General features: G+C 46.9%; 1 protein-coding gene across 2 annotated transcripts in view; it reads left to right on the forward strand.

Annotated features, from left to right (window-relative positions):
• The first annotated feature begins 3119 nt into the window (after positions 1-3119).
• The window catches only part of ACLY (ATP citrate lyase), an 18574-nt gene continuing 4639 nt past the window's right edge, over positions 3120-17054 (forward strand). Inside the window, exons 1-18 of one of the 2 annotated variants that reach the window (XM_010076343.1) lie at positions 3120-3292; positions 4352-4474; positions 5540-5602; positions 6154-6344; positions 7274-7353; positions 7779-7909; positions 9721-9839; positions 10319-10455; positions 10853-10914; positions 11090-11207; positions 11358-11512; positions 11920-12010; positions 12090-12119; positions 13845-13986; positions 15796-15964; positions 16050-16154; positions 16385-16581; positions 16741-16822. In XM_010076343.1, coding sequence (XP_010074645.1) covers positions 3134-3292; positions 4352-4474; positions 5540-5602; positions 6154-6344; positions 7274-7353; positions 7779-7909; positions 9721-9839; positions 10319-10455; positions 10853-10914; positions 11090-11207; positions 11358-11512; positions 11920-12010; positions 12090-12119; positions 13845-13986; positions 15796-15964; positions 16050-16154; positions 16385-16581; positions 16741-16822 — 2154 coding nt within the window. In that variant the 5' untranslated portion in view covers positions 3120-3133. The remainder of the gene's footprint in view (positions 3293-4351; positions 4475-5539; positions 5603-6153; positions 6345-7273; positions 7354-7778; positions 7910-9720; positions 9840-10318; positions 10456-10852; positions 10915-11089; positions 11208-11357; positions 11513-11919; positions 12011-12089; positions 12120-13844; positions 13987-15795; positions 15965-16049; positions 16155-16384; positions 16582-16740; positions 16823-17054) is intronic. The other variant, XM_010076344.1, reaches the window with a different exon arrangement.

Here is a 17054-nt window from a genome sequence, read left to right on the forward strand (position 1 = left end):
AAATTCTCTTCCTTCTGTCTGGGCTTCTCTGTCTGTTAAACTGCACGGGCTGTCTGCCTAAAGACTGAAAACCTGCGTGCATCCTGAATGTATTGTCTGTAGCTATCTGTATCTGTTTAATTTCCTTAATGGGGTTTGGAGCTCAGAGTATAAGCTCCGCTGTCTAACGCTGTTGTTCAAACCCCGGAGAGGTTACTGCGTACGAGACCTAGGTGTGAACATGCAGAAACCCTGCTCCCCATCCTCCGGCTGCCAGCGCTGGCCCTGCTGTTAGCTGCTCTGTGTGTCCTGCCGTTAGCCGCTCTGCGTGAAGCAGGACCTGAAGGGAGGACAGCCACCGCTGGCAATCCTGCCTAGCCTTGCAGGCCGGAGCACGCTGCCAGGGTCCACCTGGGAAGGATTTAAGGAATAAACTTGTTAAGGACCTTGCCCAAAGCTACAGTATAAGATATTCTTTAAAGACAGGATCCAGTGCCCCACTGCTGGCAATGCATGCTTCCCAGGTCCCTCGGAGCCTCTCTGCTGCTCTCCGTTAGCCAGACTTAGCTTGGTTTGCAGTCTGTTCCCCTCCCTGGCCGCTGTTTCCTTCTGAAAGGTTCCACACCTGCAGGGACCCTCCTCCAGAGCTGGGCATCCACCACCTCGGTGAGTGCCCCTGCTTGCGTCACACCGGATCGGTGCCAGGTATTTCCTAACGCCCAGCCCTGGGTATATTTGACCCGGGCCGCCTCCCTCGAGCCCCCTCTGATGAAAACACGTGTTTGCCAGGTGGGAGCTGACGTAACTTTTCACGCTGCTGTGGGCTGAGAACACTGGCTGTTCTTGAACTGTGTTAATAAATGACCTGGGATGGAGGGGGAAGTTTGCTTTACAGTGTGATGTTGTTGATGTAATTGGGAGAGAGGGAATGGAATCTTTACTGGAGAGGGAGTCCTCTTCTCCCAACAAAACCATTGCTCAGGTGGGACTGGAGTGTGGTACTGATCTGGATCCAGGTAAATCCTGTGGGTGAGCACCATGTTCTGTATGAACACAAACTGGTGAAGCTCAGCTACACTTCTGAGACCAGAAAAGCTTTAAGGAAAAATAACCCGAATCAATGTATTTTTTTTCCCCCTCCCCTTGCAGAGCAGACTGTATTGCGCTGAGTAGTGCCACATCATCTGATCTCTTTGGGAGTCAAGGAGACTTTACCTGGGTTCTGTTGTCAAGAAAGCCTCTTCTTATCTTCCCATCTTTTTTTCTTCGGATTGTATTGCATTTCCCCTTCAGCTAGTCCCTGGTGTACTGGGACAGATGTATCGGTTGTGTCACAGCAAACAGCATCCAGCTCTTTAATCCTTGTCTAGCTTGCCTCCATCACCCTGTTTTTCTGTTGTCAATACTCTTGACAAAGCTTTGCCCAATATTTTTTTTGTGTGTGCATATTTGACAGGTGATGTTTTGAGGGAGTTAGTGCTTCTGAGCTGTCGAAAATGACTTGCTCTGGACTTGCTACTGGAGCCTGAAACCTTAAATTAAGCACTTCAGTCAGTGGCTATGGGTGGTGATATAGAGGTCTCTGTGTTGCAGGGAAGCTGTTTGTTTTAGAGCCTCAGTAAATGAACACAAATCACTCATGAAAATTGGTCACTCTTCCAGAAATAACTTATTTTCAGTCATTCTGGCGTAAGAATAAATTTATCCATGACAGATGAGAGTCCTAACCTGCCTCGTTCTTGGGAAACAGCAAAAATTCTGCCTCTACAGCTCTGTGGCGAGCTGCAGTCTGAGCTCCTGCTCGGTGTTTGCACAGCAGATGCAGCAGTTTGGAGCCTGCTCTGATCCTGGCGCTGGTCGATGAGGAGCTGCACGAGCACATACAGCTGGGAATTGCTGATGCTCTGTGGATTTTTAATTTTTTTTTTCCCTGATGATCTTTTAGCTTAACAATTCAGCGGACTGAAGCAATTGTTTTGTGCTGTCTATCCCATGAGAAACACAGCATTGGAGCAGCAGAAAAACTGAGTGAGGGGTGTGATTAAAGTATTGGGAATGATCAGGAAATGTCTCAGTGAACAGATAAGGGCAGAGCAGCCTCATTCCTCCTGTTCTGTTGCCGTGACACAAAGACTTTGTCATTTTTCATCTACTGCTATTGTAATAATCCTCAGGTTTTTCTCTGTTTAACCCAGCAGTGTTGTTGCAAAAAAAAGGTGATGAAACTGGGAGAGAAGCACGGGGAGCAGCGGGACGTAGTGGCATAAAGAAGGCCAGTGAAATTTGTGAGGAATGAGCAACTTGGCAGTGCCGTGCCTTGTGGGAGTGCCCCTGTCTTGTGTCCCTCGGGTTTCAGCAATCCCATGTACATCGCTGTTGTTCCCACTGACATTTTTTTATAGGGCTCTTTTTAGCGAGACCCGAGGGATGTCCTGGGTCCGGTTTCCTGCCATTGCAGACAATTATTGCATCTTGGTCACTGGCATAACTAGCATCAGCTTGATTGTTCTAATTTGTAAATGTGGCCTGAAGATCTGCAGAATTGTGCAGGGGCTCTGTGTCACCCCGAAGACATGAAAAACACTGAGGGTTTTTTTTTTTTTTTAGATTAAGAAATATGTTTGCCATTTTCTTTTATCCATCTGCTTCTACTGCAGTGAAATGAGACTTCTTCTCTGGGACTGGCTGTTAGCGTATCGTCGAGCAGGCAGTTGATGGATTTCTAAGGGCTTTGAAAGCAAGGGCATTCCGGCTTCCCACCAGGCAAAATAAATAGCTGCAGGTAACCTGGGAGCAGCATTTGCTCTCAGAAATAGTACTGCTTTAAAGCAAGAATTGCAATGGAAAGTTTTCAGCACTACGACACAGATGACTTAGTAGTGTGTGTGTGCGTGCAGCTGTGAAGACAAGGTGGCAGAGTGGTGTTTGTGGGATTGAATACATCTGTGCATCCTTGCAGAATAAGTTGGGGGTTTTCTGCTGGTTATTTTTTTTTTCTTACAGCTCTGCCAACTACTAGCACTGTGAACAGCCCCAGCTCTGTGTTTGCTTTGTTTTCGCATTGAGCTAGGTGATTGAGACTTTTCTGTGAGAACTCGACTCTGTTCCTGATTGCCTTTTTTTTTTTTCTTCTCCAAATTCAGACTAGGTAGCCATGTCAGCCAAGGCCATCTCTGAGCAGACAGGGAAGGAGTTCTTGTATAAGTACATCTGCACATCCTCTGCCATCCAGAACCGCTTCAAGTATGCCCGAGTCACCCCAGACACGGACTGGGCACGACTCACCCAGGACCACCCGTGGCTCCTGAGCGAGGTAAGGAGTGACCTGCCTTCCTGCGTGGCTGAGCGCTGGACAAACCTCCCCCTGTCATGCTGTGCTGGGGCAGGCTGCGAGCAGAGCTGTGCTCTGGATCTCTCCTGGAGGAGCAGTTGCTGTTGCTGCTCTGCAACATCTGTTTGTGACACTGCTGCAGAAACAAGCCTTGCTTCAAGGCTGGTTTATCACCTTCTGGGGGGGCTGATCATCAAATTCCTTTAAAAACTGTGAAATACATGAGCAGAGGTATCTGCAAACAAGAAGCTGCTAATAACCACACAGAACATAAACAAGGGTAATCCAGACAAAGCAAGAGTCTCTTGAGATGTCAGTCCCTGCTCTCAAACCCTTACTTTCTGAGATCGTGGAGTGCTTGCTCCCTGGCTAGCTTTTGTGTTCAGTTACGATACTGCTTAGGGTTCCTGTGTCCCAGCAAAATGTCAGGGGAAGCAGCTTTTTCGCTTTTTCTACGCAAGATATTTATATCTCTCTGTTTCATAGCCATGCACTTTCTGTAGAGAAAACATCTCCAGAGCTCTTTTTATTAGCTGTCCAAGCTGGCTCCTTTCCAGCGGTTAATTACATTCAGTCATTGGTTGGTAGAACACGAATGTTTCACAGTCCTTCACTGAATGACTGATAGAAGCCCTGCATTAAGTAATTAAATGTTCCCTACTCAAGTGCATGAGTAAATTGCTGGAAGATATCTGCAGTGCTTCTAAAAAGACTTTGAGAAAGCCAGAAGGGAGCAAGGGTGCTATGTGTCCTTTCAGGCAGAGGTCTGTGATGTCCTCGAGAGGGCTGCAGGGTCCAGCAGAAAGCCAGCGATCAGCGTGCTGTACTGCAGCATGTTGGGTTCTGGCTCTACGCTGTGTGTTGCTGAAGTTCCAGGACGTGACAGCTGTACAGGAGAATGGCACTCATTTATTAAAAAATATATATATATAATTTGCTGTACAGTATTTATTTAAGTCTCTGTTTTCCTATCTGCAGAGAATCACTCAACCAAAATCACTTTCTAATGCTTCTTTTAATCACTCTTGTACAATGTTGTAGCGTTTAGTGGTGAAGCCAGATCAGTTAATAAAGCGACGTGGGAAGCTTGGACTGGTTGGAATTAACCTCACTCTGGATCAGGTGAAGGTTTGGCTGAAACAGCGCCTGGGCCAAGAAACCACGGTGAGTGCCACCTTGGCAGGAAAAGTGTCAGACTTTTTTGTTCTGTCTTTTCCGCCTGCTTGCATGATAGGAGCTGGTGCGCAGGTATTTCTCTTCTTATGGTGGTTTAAAATGCATGTAACACTGGTGCCAAAGCAGGTGAGAAACTGTCCCACGTGTGAACTTCCTGCTATAAATGAGCACTGATAAGTGCCACACCTTGATAAGGAGCACAGCTCAGTTTATTGCCATCCGCTGTCCCAGGCTGCAGTGTAGGGCCTGTGCGGTGGGAGCTCAGCAGGAGTTAGTCCCACGTTGAAAATCCCCTCCACTGGAGAGTCAGCAGTTGATGGCTCAAACGCTGTGTCTGCCTGGCGTAGCTGCTTCACTTCAATACCCAAGGCAGATTTAATAAGACAAGTATAAAAGCTGTCATAAAATTGTCCTCTTATTGTAGCTGGCCAGCGTGTTTTGGCTGATGACTGAGTGTTACTTCAAATCCTTATTTTAACTCCGTGCTGGCTTGTGATATTTATTCTCCTGTGAATGGTATTGCAATGGTAATGATAAAGAAATGCCTGCCATCCCAGCTGCTGTGTTTGGGGAGCTGACGGGGTTCTCCTGCCTCAAGGAGACTGATGCCTTGGCCCTGCTGGGACTGATTTGCTGCTGGCCCCAGCACAGAGCTGTGCCCCCAGCCGGTGAGCCCTGCCTGAAGGCCATTGTGAAACAGCACGGCTGCACCTTGTGTGCCTGCCTGCGGGGAAACCTCAGCTGTCGAAACTGCTCCTCTAGCACAAGACAGCAACCACATCTAAAGGGAGGACTGTGCAAGGACTTGTGCCCAACGATGTTTGCTCCTGAAGGAGTGTCCTCGGGAGCAGGGGGTATCTCCCACGGTCCAAGAGACTTGGTTTGGATAGCAGGAGAGGGAGGAGTACAGTTCCCCAGGAAACAGGGGAGAGGTGCTTGGGAGAAAGTGATTTTGGAGCAGTGTTGATTAATCCTCCAAGCTTGCCTTATGCTGTCATAAACTTGGATATGGGACAATATTTTATTGGTATTTGTCTTGTTTTTTACCTACAGATTGCTAATGCTAAGGGAATCCTAAAGAATTTTCTGATTGAACCCTTTGTCCCTCACAAGCAGGTTAGTATACCAAATAAAGCATTAAATAGTGGTTTTAAATCTCTTTCAACTTACACACAGCTCAGATGCGTTGATATAGTGGAGAAGGCAGCAGTTGGGGAGCATGCTGCTAAGCTGAGAGTGCGGGTGCGTGTGCTCAGAGTTGTGTGCGGGCACAGCATTAGTCCATGCCAAGAGCTGTTAATATTCTTACCCCGCCATGGTTTGTGGGAAGGGTATAATCACCCAGGAGAAAGGTGCTTTCAGTGCATGCGAAAAAGGACCCCGGTTTGCACTTCAGTTGTGTAAGATGGGAGCAGTTTTCTCCAGAAACAAAGGGTAGTCCCTGGCACATTTCACCAGAATGAAGCACTCTGGGCCCTGTGGCTCCCCTCCCTGGCCAGCACAGCCTGGACAGCCCTGAGGGTGTCGGGGCTGCTCCAGTGCTGCTTCTCCTTGGACAGCTCGGCACTGCGCTCAGCTGCCCCTTCCCCACCACTGGCACAAGAGCCTCCTTCTTCGAGGTCTTCCCTGGGTGTGACTTGCTAATGTTTGTGTCTGGGTCTGCGCAGGAGGAAGAGTTCTATGTGTGCATATATGCTGCCCGTGAGGGAGACTACGTACTCTTCCACCACGAAGGGGGTGTGGATGTGGGAGATGTTGATGCCAAAGCTCAAAAGCTGCTTGTTGCAGTGGATGAAAAGCTCAATGAGTTGGATGTAAAGAAACATCTCCTGCAGCATGCACCAGCAAATAAAAGGGAGTAAGTACAGATGCCTGGTTCTGGGCATGGCCAGCCACCCAGAAGCTCCTTTATTTCAGTGCAAGATCCCTTTGTTCTGTTTCACCCTCAAGCCTGCTCTCCTAAGCTTTCTTGCTGCTGTCAGGAATGTGCTGTGCATCCTAAATACAAGTTTTTTACCTTATCTGAGCCTCTTGTAAAGCTCAAATATAAGTGTTCCTAGTGCTTTGAGCCCTCACTTGACAGGAGCACTTCTCAGTCTGCCCAAGTCTTGACCTCCGAGATACTGGAGACGTGTGTGGAATTTTGATCCTTTGTGCCAGCATAGAAGAGCTGCTGTTGTTTAGTAGAAATGGTAATAAGATGCGAATCTGACTGCTAATTCAGAAATGTCCTCTCCCTTGCTCTGGCCCAGTGTAAGAAGGTATTCTCTTGCTATTCCTGTGCTTACTGCAAGCTTATCTGTGCATCCCAAAGCTGCTGCATCTCCTTTAATTAGATGCCTATAGCTAGTTATCTTAATATGAGTCATGATTTTTCCAAGCATAACGTAATCGCTGATGGCAGCGTTCAGCTCTGAAAGGCTGAAGAAGCCCATCACTGATACAGGTTACTGCGATCTCTGCCCCATCCCAGCTAACAAAGTTCTGGCAGATGTGTATCTGACAGTGAGATACAATGATGCATTTGCTTTTTGGTGAGATTAAGCAGAGTGAACATCTGTATAAGAGTTGGGAGCAACTGTGTTCTCAGCAGAGTTTGGTGGAGTGTAATTAGGATGAGTCATCAAGGTCTTTCCTTCCTTGAGTCATCACCGAGGCTTCTTCCAGAGAAGATGAATGAGAACGAAAGAAATTGATACAGAGTAGATGTGCAGATATAAATGAAGCAGAGCAGACTGTGCTATATATTTGGCTGCTTTAATGAATTTGTGTTAAATTTTTTTACAGCATCTTGGCTAGCTTCATCTGTGGCCTGTTCAACCTTTATGAAGATCTATATTTCACATACCTTGAGATCAATCCATTAGGTAATGTATTTCTGGGAGCAGGACTTTGTTCTAGAAAACTGAGATGGGTGCTCTATCCTAGTAGCTGGATAAATCCAAAATGAGGACTCCTTGCAGGCGTTCTCTGTTACCTGATTCCTGGTGGAAAGGAAAAATTCCATTGAAAGGGATGTTAAGTCAGAACTGAAGAACATAAAATTTGTTCTATTGGATCAGAAAAAAACAGTACCTGAGCCAGGGGCTGGTCCATGACCGTGGTCACTAGTTAATTCTTAAGGGAACTCTCTGGGTCTGGTAAATACATTGAAATGACTGATGTGGAGGAAGGGGAACAAAGGTGACCTGGCTTTCTGTAATGACCTCTGTATGGGATCAAATGTTGGGTAAATCTGTAATGCAAGTCTCTGTATAAAACAGAGCTAATTCAGATATTTTTTCAAATGCAGTGGTGACAAACGATGGTGTCTACATCCTTGATTTGGCCGCAAAGATTGATGCAACTGCTGACTACATCTGCAAAGTGAAATGGGGGGATGTGGAATTCCCCCCTCCCTTTGGCAGGGAAGCTTACCCAGAGGCAAGTAACAACCCACTCACGCCTAAATCCCTCTAGTGTGGACTAGGAGATTAAATCCTCGTTGCTTGTATGTCCCTGGCATCGAGGTTTCCTCTCTCATGGGTTTTGTTGCTGTGTTTCATGTACCTTGGCACTGAGCTTGTGCAAACCTGTGCACAGGTTGCTGTAGCACTAGGACTTCTCCTGATAGCACTCGGAACTGCAGCTGCTTTCCATCTTTGCTTGGATGTTGTTTCAGTTCTCCACTTCAGAATTAACCTTTTTAAATGCAGGCTTAGATTTAACTGCATTCAGCAGTGTGCCAACGCTCTGGACTTGTACAGTTTTACTTTATATATATATGGTTCTTGCCTGCACTCGTCCCCTGCCAGTGCTGTTTTTGTTTGTTTGAGCATAGGTTACTGACAGCCGTGTGACAGCTGATGCTTCCTCAGTGTTTCAGTTTCTGAGAGCAGACTGTGGTATGCAAAATCTGCATGCAACAGTGAACCCAGAGAAAATAATTACCATCTCTCAAACTGCCAAGTAGAAAGCTAAGATGTTGATACACCTGTTTTCCTGAAACGTGATGACCAAGAAGAGGCCTGCAGGAAAACTTTAAATGAAAAAGTTAGAAATGCCTGTTCCCCCTCGGAATTCCTGCGTTTGTGCTGCTGGGTGCATAAACACTGCTTCGTACATAGCTCCCAGCAGCTTCAAAAACTCTTGGAAGCAGAACTCTCTCCTCAGTTGTTCTGTTACTTATTTCAGGTGACTGTTCTTCTGTCTCCAAAAGTATTTCTGTCCTGACTTTTTCATTTTAGTAATTATAATTATGCTTCAGCTGGGGAAGGTTTTTGGAACTTGGCCAGGAAATCCATTTAGCTGTTTCTGTAGCTTGCTGGATGCCACCACTTAACTCAATTTGCTCTTAAAAGGATGAGTTCAATTTTTGTCTCTGTGAATCATCCCTCTGCAGTCACTGTGGGGAGGTTATTATCACAGTGTCTTTGCTGGGAATTTTAATGAACTCCCAATGAAGTGCTTCTCACCAGGCAAGCGCACGGTGATACAGGAACGCCATGTTGAGCCAAATCACAGCTCTCTCAGTGATTACATTCTCGGCTGCAGCACAGCCAGAGAGTGGCAGTGGGTGTGTTGATTTTAAAATTTCCTCTTGTCTCAGTCTGCAGACAAGTTCAGAACAAGAGTTTTCAGTTCAGAGTCACTGGAGTCTGTGACTGTCATACATGGAACCATGAAACCTGGGAGCTTCCCAGGGCTGGCTGAGCAGCGCAGGAAAAGCCCACTGTTCAGGGAAGGGCCGGTGTAGTGCAGCTCAGGGGAACAAAACCCACAGTCAGCTGCATTTCCAAAGTTTTTCATGTGCTAACAGGAAAAATCTGCTTCTGGATCAGCACTCTACAAATGAAGTAATATTTATGCATAGCAATCACCTGTGACTTGTAAAGACAATATATTCTTTGGAGGGTATAATTTTTTTTTTCCCAATAAATAATCCAGATTTGAGCATATGCTCAGGCTGACCCTCTCTTAACCTGTTAGAGAATGGTGCAAGCTGTCTATATCCAGTCTGATTTCAGTGTTCTGCCTTGGAGAACATGTAGCACAAATCAGTCCTGGCCCCTGAGAAATGAAGCTGGGTCTGTCCCTTACAAAAATGGGTGTTTGTAGTTCTGCTCTCCCCTCAGTTGTAGTTGAGGGGAGATGTGGGAGCTCTGTGTGCCCCAATGGGCCAGCACTAGGAACCCTCTGAGCTGGAAAAGGAGCATGCCAACGGGAGTTTAAATCGTGTGCTGCTCTGTCTGCAGGAAGCCTACATTGCTGACCTGGATGCAAAGAGCGGAGCCAGCTTGAAACTCACTATTCTCAACCCCAAAGGCAGGATCTGGACCATGGTGGCTGGCGGTGGTGCCTCTGTGGTTTACAGGTAATGAGAACGAGGCTTCCAGAGAGGGGGGTGGATTTACAGTGCTGGGAGAGAATAATTTGTGTAGCCTCTGGAAAGGAGACTCCTCTAAAGCCATCCTTCCCATGCTATGACTGCTTGGGACCTCTTCAGAATGAAGATGCTGTGCACATTTCTTACCAAGATGTGCAACATAGTGTCCCTCAGAGATAACTTAATTCTGGGAGGTTGACATATGGTTTCTTCTGAATTTGGAAAGGAACGAGCTGGCTGAGAGCTGTTGATGGTGATATTGTTGCTGTGTTGGTCATGGAGTTCCCATCATAAGGAAGTGTAGTGAGATTAATCATCACTGGCACCCAGAGGAGGGCAGCTTTGTTTTCAGCAGACAGCACGGTCTCCCTGTTACAAGTCCCACTTTCCCAGGAATTTGGAATGCTTTATTAGGAATGTTATAGTGACTCAAATTCTAACTAATCTCTTAAATAACTTTTTTACAGTGACACCATTTGTGACCTGGGGGGTGTGAATGAACTGGCTAACTATGGGGAATACTCGGGAGCCCCAAGCGAGCAGCAGACCTATGACTATGCCAAGACTATTCTCTCCCTCATGACACGAGAGAAGCACCCTGAAGGTAAGGGAGTTGCTGCAGTTTCAAAGCTGCTCAGCTGTGAAGCTGAGTGTGGGGAAGAAAACTGAACAAATCTGGGCTGTTACTGTGCTTAGACCTCCCTGGCAGAGCTTTGAATGTACTGCTGCCTTCCGAGGGAAACAGTGAGGGACTGCTGTCAGCTCTTGCTTCAGAGACAGGAGCCAATGTGGCTCGAGAGATTCTTATCAGAAAAAATCTTGCTTGATGCAAAGCTCTTATCTTCCAGCAAAGCTCTTATCTTCCAGGCTCTGCTAAACACAACTTCTGCAAACTACTGGCTACTCCGAACTGCAGGATTGTTTCACTTTGTCCTAAACTGCTCGTGATCTTACAGTACAGTGTTCTTACACCAGTTTTATGTATGTGTTTCTTCCCTCAGGTAAAATACTGATCATTGGAGGCAGCATTGCTAACTTCACCAACGTAGCAGCCACTTTTAAAGTAAGTGATCATTCAGAAGCATCAGCAAATGCCCGCAATCCTCGGCCCCACGCCGTTCTCCCCAGCTCAGTGTTGTGCTGAGGCTGACAGCACCTCTCTTCCCAGAGTTCCTGAGATGATGGGACAGGGTAAACACCGGGCTGCCCACCTCACTTGTCCTGTATGTTCCTTTCAGGGTATCGTGAGAGCAATTAAGGATTACCAAGGCCCTCTGAAGGAGCATGAGGTGAGGATCTTTGTGCGAAGAGGAGGCCCGAACTACCAGGAAGGATTACGTGTCATGGGAGAAGTTGGTAAGGACCAACCGTTTCCTGAAGTTTTGTTCTCGCCTCTTGTTTCTTCCCTGCTTTCTGCTGCACCTTCAAGGTTAAACACATTGCTTCGCCAGAAGCCCCTCTTGTCCCTTTTTCCCCAAGGCTGACTGTTCTTGTCTGCACACACAGGGAAGACCACGGGGATCCCCATCCACGTCTTCGGCACAGAGACTCACATGACTGCGATTGTGGGCATGGCCCTTGGCCACCGGCCGATCCCCAACCAGCCGCCGGCTGCAGCCCACACCGCCAACTTCCTCCTCAACGCCAGCGGCAGCCCCTCGGTGAGTTCCTTCCCCCCGTGAAAGGGAACGCTTGTGAGGAGCCTCCTGAAGGCAGCTTCCCCTGTCTGAACAGGTTGGAAAAGGATCTTGGCCACCATCATATTTGTACAAAGCTCTAAGAAACCTGAAGTGACTCTGCCTGTGTGGTTTGTCAGGAGGGGCCCTCCCCACATTCACCACATTTGCGCAGAAGATGCAACCCCTCAGAACCACCACTGGCACTCTTGCATTTACGGGGAACTTGGTCACTTAGGAGTTTCCCTTGCTTGACTGAAATCGCCCTGTCTCAAAATTAACTTCCTTTGGTTTCCCCTGTGGACTAGCATAGCTAAAGCGGCCATCTCCTGCGTGCTCCAGGCCTTCTCGCGCACCCCGTCCCTTACTGACTGGGCTTCTGACTCTTTCAGACTCCAGCGCCAAGCCGAACAGCTTCCTTCTCAGAGTCCAAAGCAGATGATATTGCTCCAGCCAAGAAGGCAAAACCAACGGCACCTCCTGGTAAGTCCAGCACTGGACGTGATTGCTGACAGCAGACAACTCTGTCATATTGTTGCATGAGTGATTCTCTCTTTAACAGATTCAATCCCAGCTTCGAGACCTGGTTCAGGTAGGACCCGTGTGACTAGCTGAATGTGTCTGGCCTTGCTGGCAGCTGACTTTTTTAGTTCTTGGTTTTGTTGCTGTTTTTTTCCTCTCCAAAAGTTTGCAGTGTTGTCTGGTCCTTCCCTCCTGCCCAGCATATTTAGCTATCACCATATGAACTTTTCATCTGTTTTTTCAAGTGCAGATTTCATACTTCTTTGCACAGAAGCTTGTTATTTCCAGGGGAGAGGGGAACAGGTCTCAAGCTTTATTTTTTCTTCCCTTCCCCTCCCCCAAAATCATGACAGAGGAAAACAGACTTGGGCATATTGTGAAGAGCTCTGTTCTTTGCTTTCGAAAAGAAAGATTTGCTAACCATGGCTAATAACTGTCATTTTGTTTCAAAGGGAAACAAAGTAGTGCAGGTGCTGTGCTTATGAGCCTTGAAGGGCACAGAAACCTCACTGAATGAACTAAATGTTCTTGTTGCCTTATCAGTTCAGCAAACCATTAAAGCTGGTGCTCAGTGAAGTTACGGGGGCTTTAGCACTCTCTTGAGCTCTGTGCTGGATGAGAATAAACTGCTGAATTGGGGTCAAAGTAGAGTTTCAAGCCATCTCCCATATTATAAGAGGAGGGACATTAAAAGGGTGACTCAAATTCTTCCTCTCATGGTCTCAGACAAATAGCATCCCCTTTCTAGGCCTGCGTTTTCCTGTTTCTGTGGATACCAGTATTACCTCCTTGCAGACACCTGCAAGATAAATGGGATTTTTCAGGGTAGGCAGTTTCCTAATAACAAGTCACGTGTCAGTGCATCTAAACTGTGAACCTGCGGGGCTGGAGAACTGACTTCTCGTTAAAGCTAGAAAAGCAGTATCCTGTTAATCCCCAATGCTGTTTACATTTGACGCAAAGCCAGAAAGAAATTAGCTGGAGACTGAGTTGGCATCAAAAGTTGGATCAGCTCTGAGTTCTTAAGAGTTTTAAAACAAACTCTCCCTGGAGTCAAAGGGAGGAACTCCACGTTTTGCTGCGACAAGTGGTGTAAATGTACTTTAAGCAAACAGCCTGTCCTCCGGAGGTGAGCTGTTGCCTTTCCTGTGACTGTCCCCCAAAGCCAAGTTTTGGGCCATATAGAAATTCTTGGAGCCATCTGGTTTGTGTTGGATTCTGATCATCAAAAAAACGTCAGAACAAAAGCTGAGTATGTAGAGGTCCTTTGCTTTCTTTGTCCCCTCCATTTCCTGCTTTTCTTTTATTTCCTGTCATCCTACTGTGGTGCCCTGACAAACATGGGAGGCAAACCTCCTGTGGTTCTCCTGTATTATAGGCCATGTGCAAATAAATAAAATTCAGAATTCCTTTCCTGTTCAGCTTGGCAGAATGAAAGTATCTGGGAGCATGAATGGCTGTGTGAGAAGAGGAAGAGGCAGCTGTCACTTTATCTCTCCTCTCCTACCCCAGCTCCCCCCTGTGATTAAGCACATGCCCATTTTGTGAAACCCCAAACCTGGCTATTGTGTTCAGAATCCTGGGAAGGGGGATGCTGCTTCAGCTGCAGTTTCTTCCTTACTTTGGACAGTGTGGCTACTACATCCTGCAGCTCACCTGTTGGGTTCAGGTTGGAGGGAGGGGAATACGCTTGTCTGGGACACTTTTCAGAAAACATTTGTCAAAGTTGCAGCTTTTAGTTTGCACAGATGTACATTTTGAATGTGTTTTGGTTTTTTCCACTCTCTCTGAGCAGGTAAAGCTACAACCCTGTTCAGCCGTCACACCAAAGCCATCATCTGGGGGATGCAGACACGGGCTGTGCAAGGAATGCTGGACTTTGATTACATCTGCTCTCGGGATGAACCTTCAGTAGCTGCCATGGTTTATCCATTCACGTAAGTAGCCTGTGTTGACTGCATTATTTTTCTGACTGCTTCCCTCAAACTCTCCTGTTAGCTTCCTCCTCTTATAGTCTCCGCTGCTCTTTAGCGTAGCTCTGCCCTAGTCTACATCTCTGCTTTCACACCACCTCCTGTGCTCCCCTCCACCATCAGGCTGGCTTCGCAGACTGCTTCCCATTTCCCTCAACCACTGATTTCAGGCTGCTCTGGTGAAACAGCTTAGCGTTAGCCCCATAACTGAAAGCCTACTTCATGCTCTTTCCAAGGGTGTCCAAGTTCTGTTCCTTCACTCAGCCAGTGAAGAAGGCATGACTAGCTGGGCTTGCTTTGGCAGCCTACTGGCTTGGCTTAGGGCAGCAAGGTTTCCTCCACTCACCTGCTGTCTGCTGCCTGCTTGCCTGAGACATCTTGGTTTGTGCCAGCAGCAGCTGGAATTTTCCCCTCCAGGTGTTAGCCAGGATCAGAGCAGCTCTGCTAATAGACTAAAGCAGACTGTTATGTAGCCAAACAAAACTAAAAAAATCCTGTTCATACTCTTTTCTCTAGTGGCAGTGGTTTCTCATCAGGCAGGAATTATGTGGAGCCTTCAGTGGGGCAGAGTTCTCTTGTGGTGTTCACACTCTTCTACCTTATCCCCACAGCTCATGGGGCTGAGAGAGGCTGGTGGGTGTTTCAGACTGCTCTCAGGAGGAACCTCCAGAGCACAGCTCTGCATAAGCTGGTTTGTACCTCGTGTGTGGGGGCATCTCCCTGTTAACCAGGGCAAGTAGCAAGAGGAAAGGAGCAGCTGTCTGGCCTGCTGCTGAGACAGTGAGGTGGGAGCCCCTACAAAGGTAGGAGGTTTGTTTTTGTTTCTGTGGTATTTACAGATATCCAGCATAGCTGATGTCTAATCAACCTCTGTCCTGCAGAGGATTTTGCCTGTTGACAGTTAAGTACCTTGTGCTGTTAGTCTGCGGCTCTGATGATGATTGCAGCTCTGCGATACCTTCTCAGCATGGGCAAACCTCAGGGTGCTAAAACTGAGTGCAGTCCCTTGCAGTGTCACAGTTGCTTAATGAAGAAAAAGCAATAGGGATTAAAAGTTTAAGGCTTCCTAGAATTATCTGATTCTGCTTGGCCTTCTGGAGGAAGCCAGGCCGGCAAAACCTGGAATGTTTTGTTACAAATGTACCAGTATGGGAACACAGCTGGTATCTCTAGACTCTTAAACGACTGAGCAGCAGAGGCTTCAATGAAGTTCCCCTTGGAGCACCTATCATACCTAAAAGACAACACCTGCAGTGAAATCCCCTAGGTGCAGCCCCTTCAGAGTGTGTGGCGCAGGGTGGGTAGCGTCGCGGTAGCAGAATGGGAAAGCTGACTGGCCCTCACACTGCTGCCCGGGCTATTTACTGCAGATACTGGTTTCCTGTTCCCCCAGTCCAGTGTTTGTTCCATCCCAGTAATGCAGCTTTGCATGCATCTCATTCATGACTCTTTCTGTGCCTCATTCTGTCTTCCAGCTTGGAGTAGAATTGAGGCTCTGGTAACTTCACAGTGGGAGAGCTTATTCATCTTGCTGGATGCTTCTGTCCCCATTAGCCCGTCTCCTTCCATATGCTGCTCTGTTCTATCCTCTGAAGAACCTTCTGCTGTTAGTATGGTCCCTCCCCATGTACGCTCACTTCCTAGTGAGTGTCTCGCAGTCAGTCTTGGTGTCTGAGAACTGGGGTTTGTAAACTCCTCTGCCTGCATGCGCTGTATCCCTTTGCCTTTCCAGTAGCCTTTAGGGTCAGGGATTTCTTGTCTTCTCCTCCACAGTGGTGACCACAGACAGAAGTTCTATTGGGGCCACAAAGAAATCCTCATCCCAGTCTACAAGAACATGTCCGATGCCATGAGGAAGCACCCAGAGGTGGATGTTCTCATCAACTTTGCGTCTCTGCGCTCTGCTTATGACAGCACCGTGGAGACCATGAATTATCCCCAGGTGAGCAAGGGGTCTAGAAGCAGCCCAGGGAAAGAAGGAAGATCTTGTACGAGTGTTTCTTAAATGGTGCTTTCTCTTGATGCAGATCCGCACCATTGCCATTATTGCCGAGGGCATTCCGGAGGCCCTGACGCGAAAACTGATCAAGGCAGCTGATAAAAAAGGAGTCACTATCATTGGGCCTGCAACTGTAAGAACTGGTGACGTTTTTCTCCTGTTGTCCATCTGTCTTAATCTCCAGATCAGCTTTCTCTGAAGGATAAAGTATATCCTAGTCACCTAAAGTGTACATTAGTTTCTCATTTTAAAGGTCATGTTACTGTCTTTAGTATGAACACTGACAGGACTGTCTTACAGAAATGTTCCTAATTTTTATATATATTTTAAAGGGCTTTACCTCTTTCTCTAATTTTCTCATAGGTTGGTGGGATCAAACCAGGTTGCTTTAAAATAGGCAACACAGGAGGCATGTTAGATAATATCTTAGCATCAAAGCTGTACCGTCCTGGCAGCGTGGCTTATGTTTCACGGTCCGGAGGAATGTCCAATGAGCTCAACAACATCATTTCCCGAACCACCGATGGGGTCTATGAAGGGGTGGCCATTGGAGGAGACAGGTATGAGTTGTGTTGTCAACAGAGATGCCATTTTTTAAGTCAGTCAACATTAGAACTGTTAGTAATTGGGAGGAAGAAGGGCAGGTTGGTTGTTAATTTATTTCAGAAAAGTTTATGAAACAAATTCAACTTCTACCATTTTCCCTGTATTCTACCCAGATATCCTGGCTCAACTTTTATGGATCATGTCTTGCGTTACCAGGATACTCCAGGAGTGAAAATGATTGTAGTACTTGGAGAGGTGAGTGAGACCAGTTCACTCCTGCCTGAGAAATACCCAAGTGCTGTGTTTTGTTACCTGGGTGCAAGGATAAGTGGCAGGTATTCAGACTGTTCTTGAATGTCTGAATCTTTATTTCATTATTTAGTTAAAAGAAATTGAGTGTATTCCATAGACAAGCATAGTCTCTCCTACTTTAAAAAAAAAATCAATTAAGGAGGTTTTGTTCTGAGACTTCAGCTGTTACTTGGTG

This window comes from Pterocles gutturalis, unplaced genomic scaffold (assembly GCF_000699245.1).
Source record: "Pterocles gutturalis isolate BGI_N339 unplaced genomic scaffold, ASM69924v1 scaffold24073, whole genome shotgun sequence".
Classification (NCBI taxonomy): Eukaryota; Metazoa; Chordata; class Aves; order Pterocliformes; family Pteroclidae; genus Pterocles; species Pterocles gutturalis.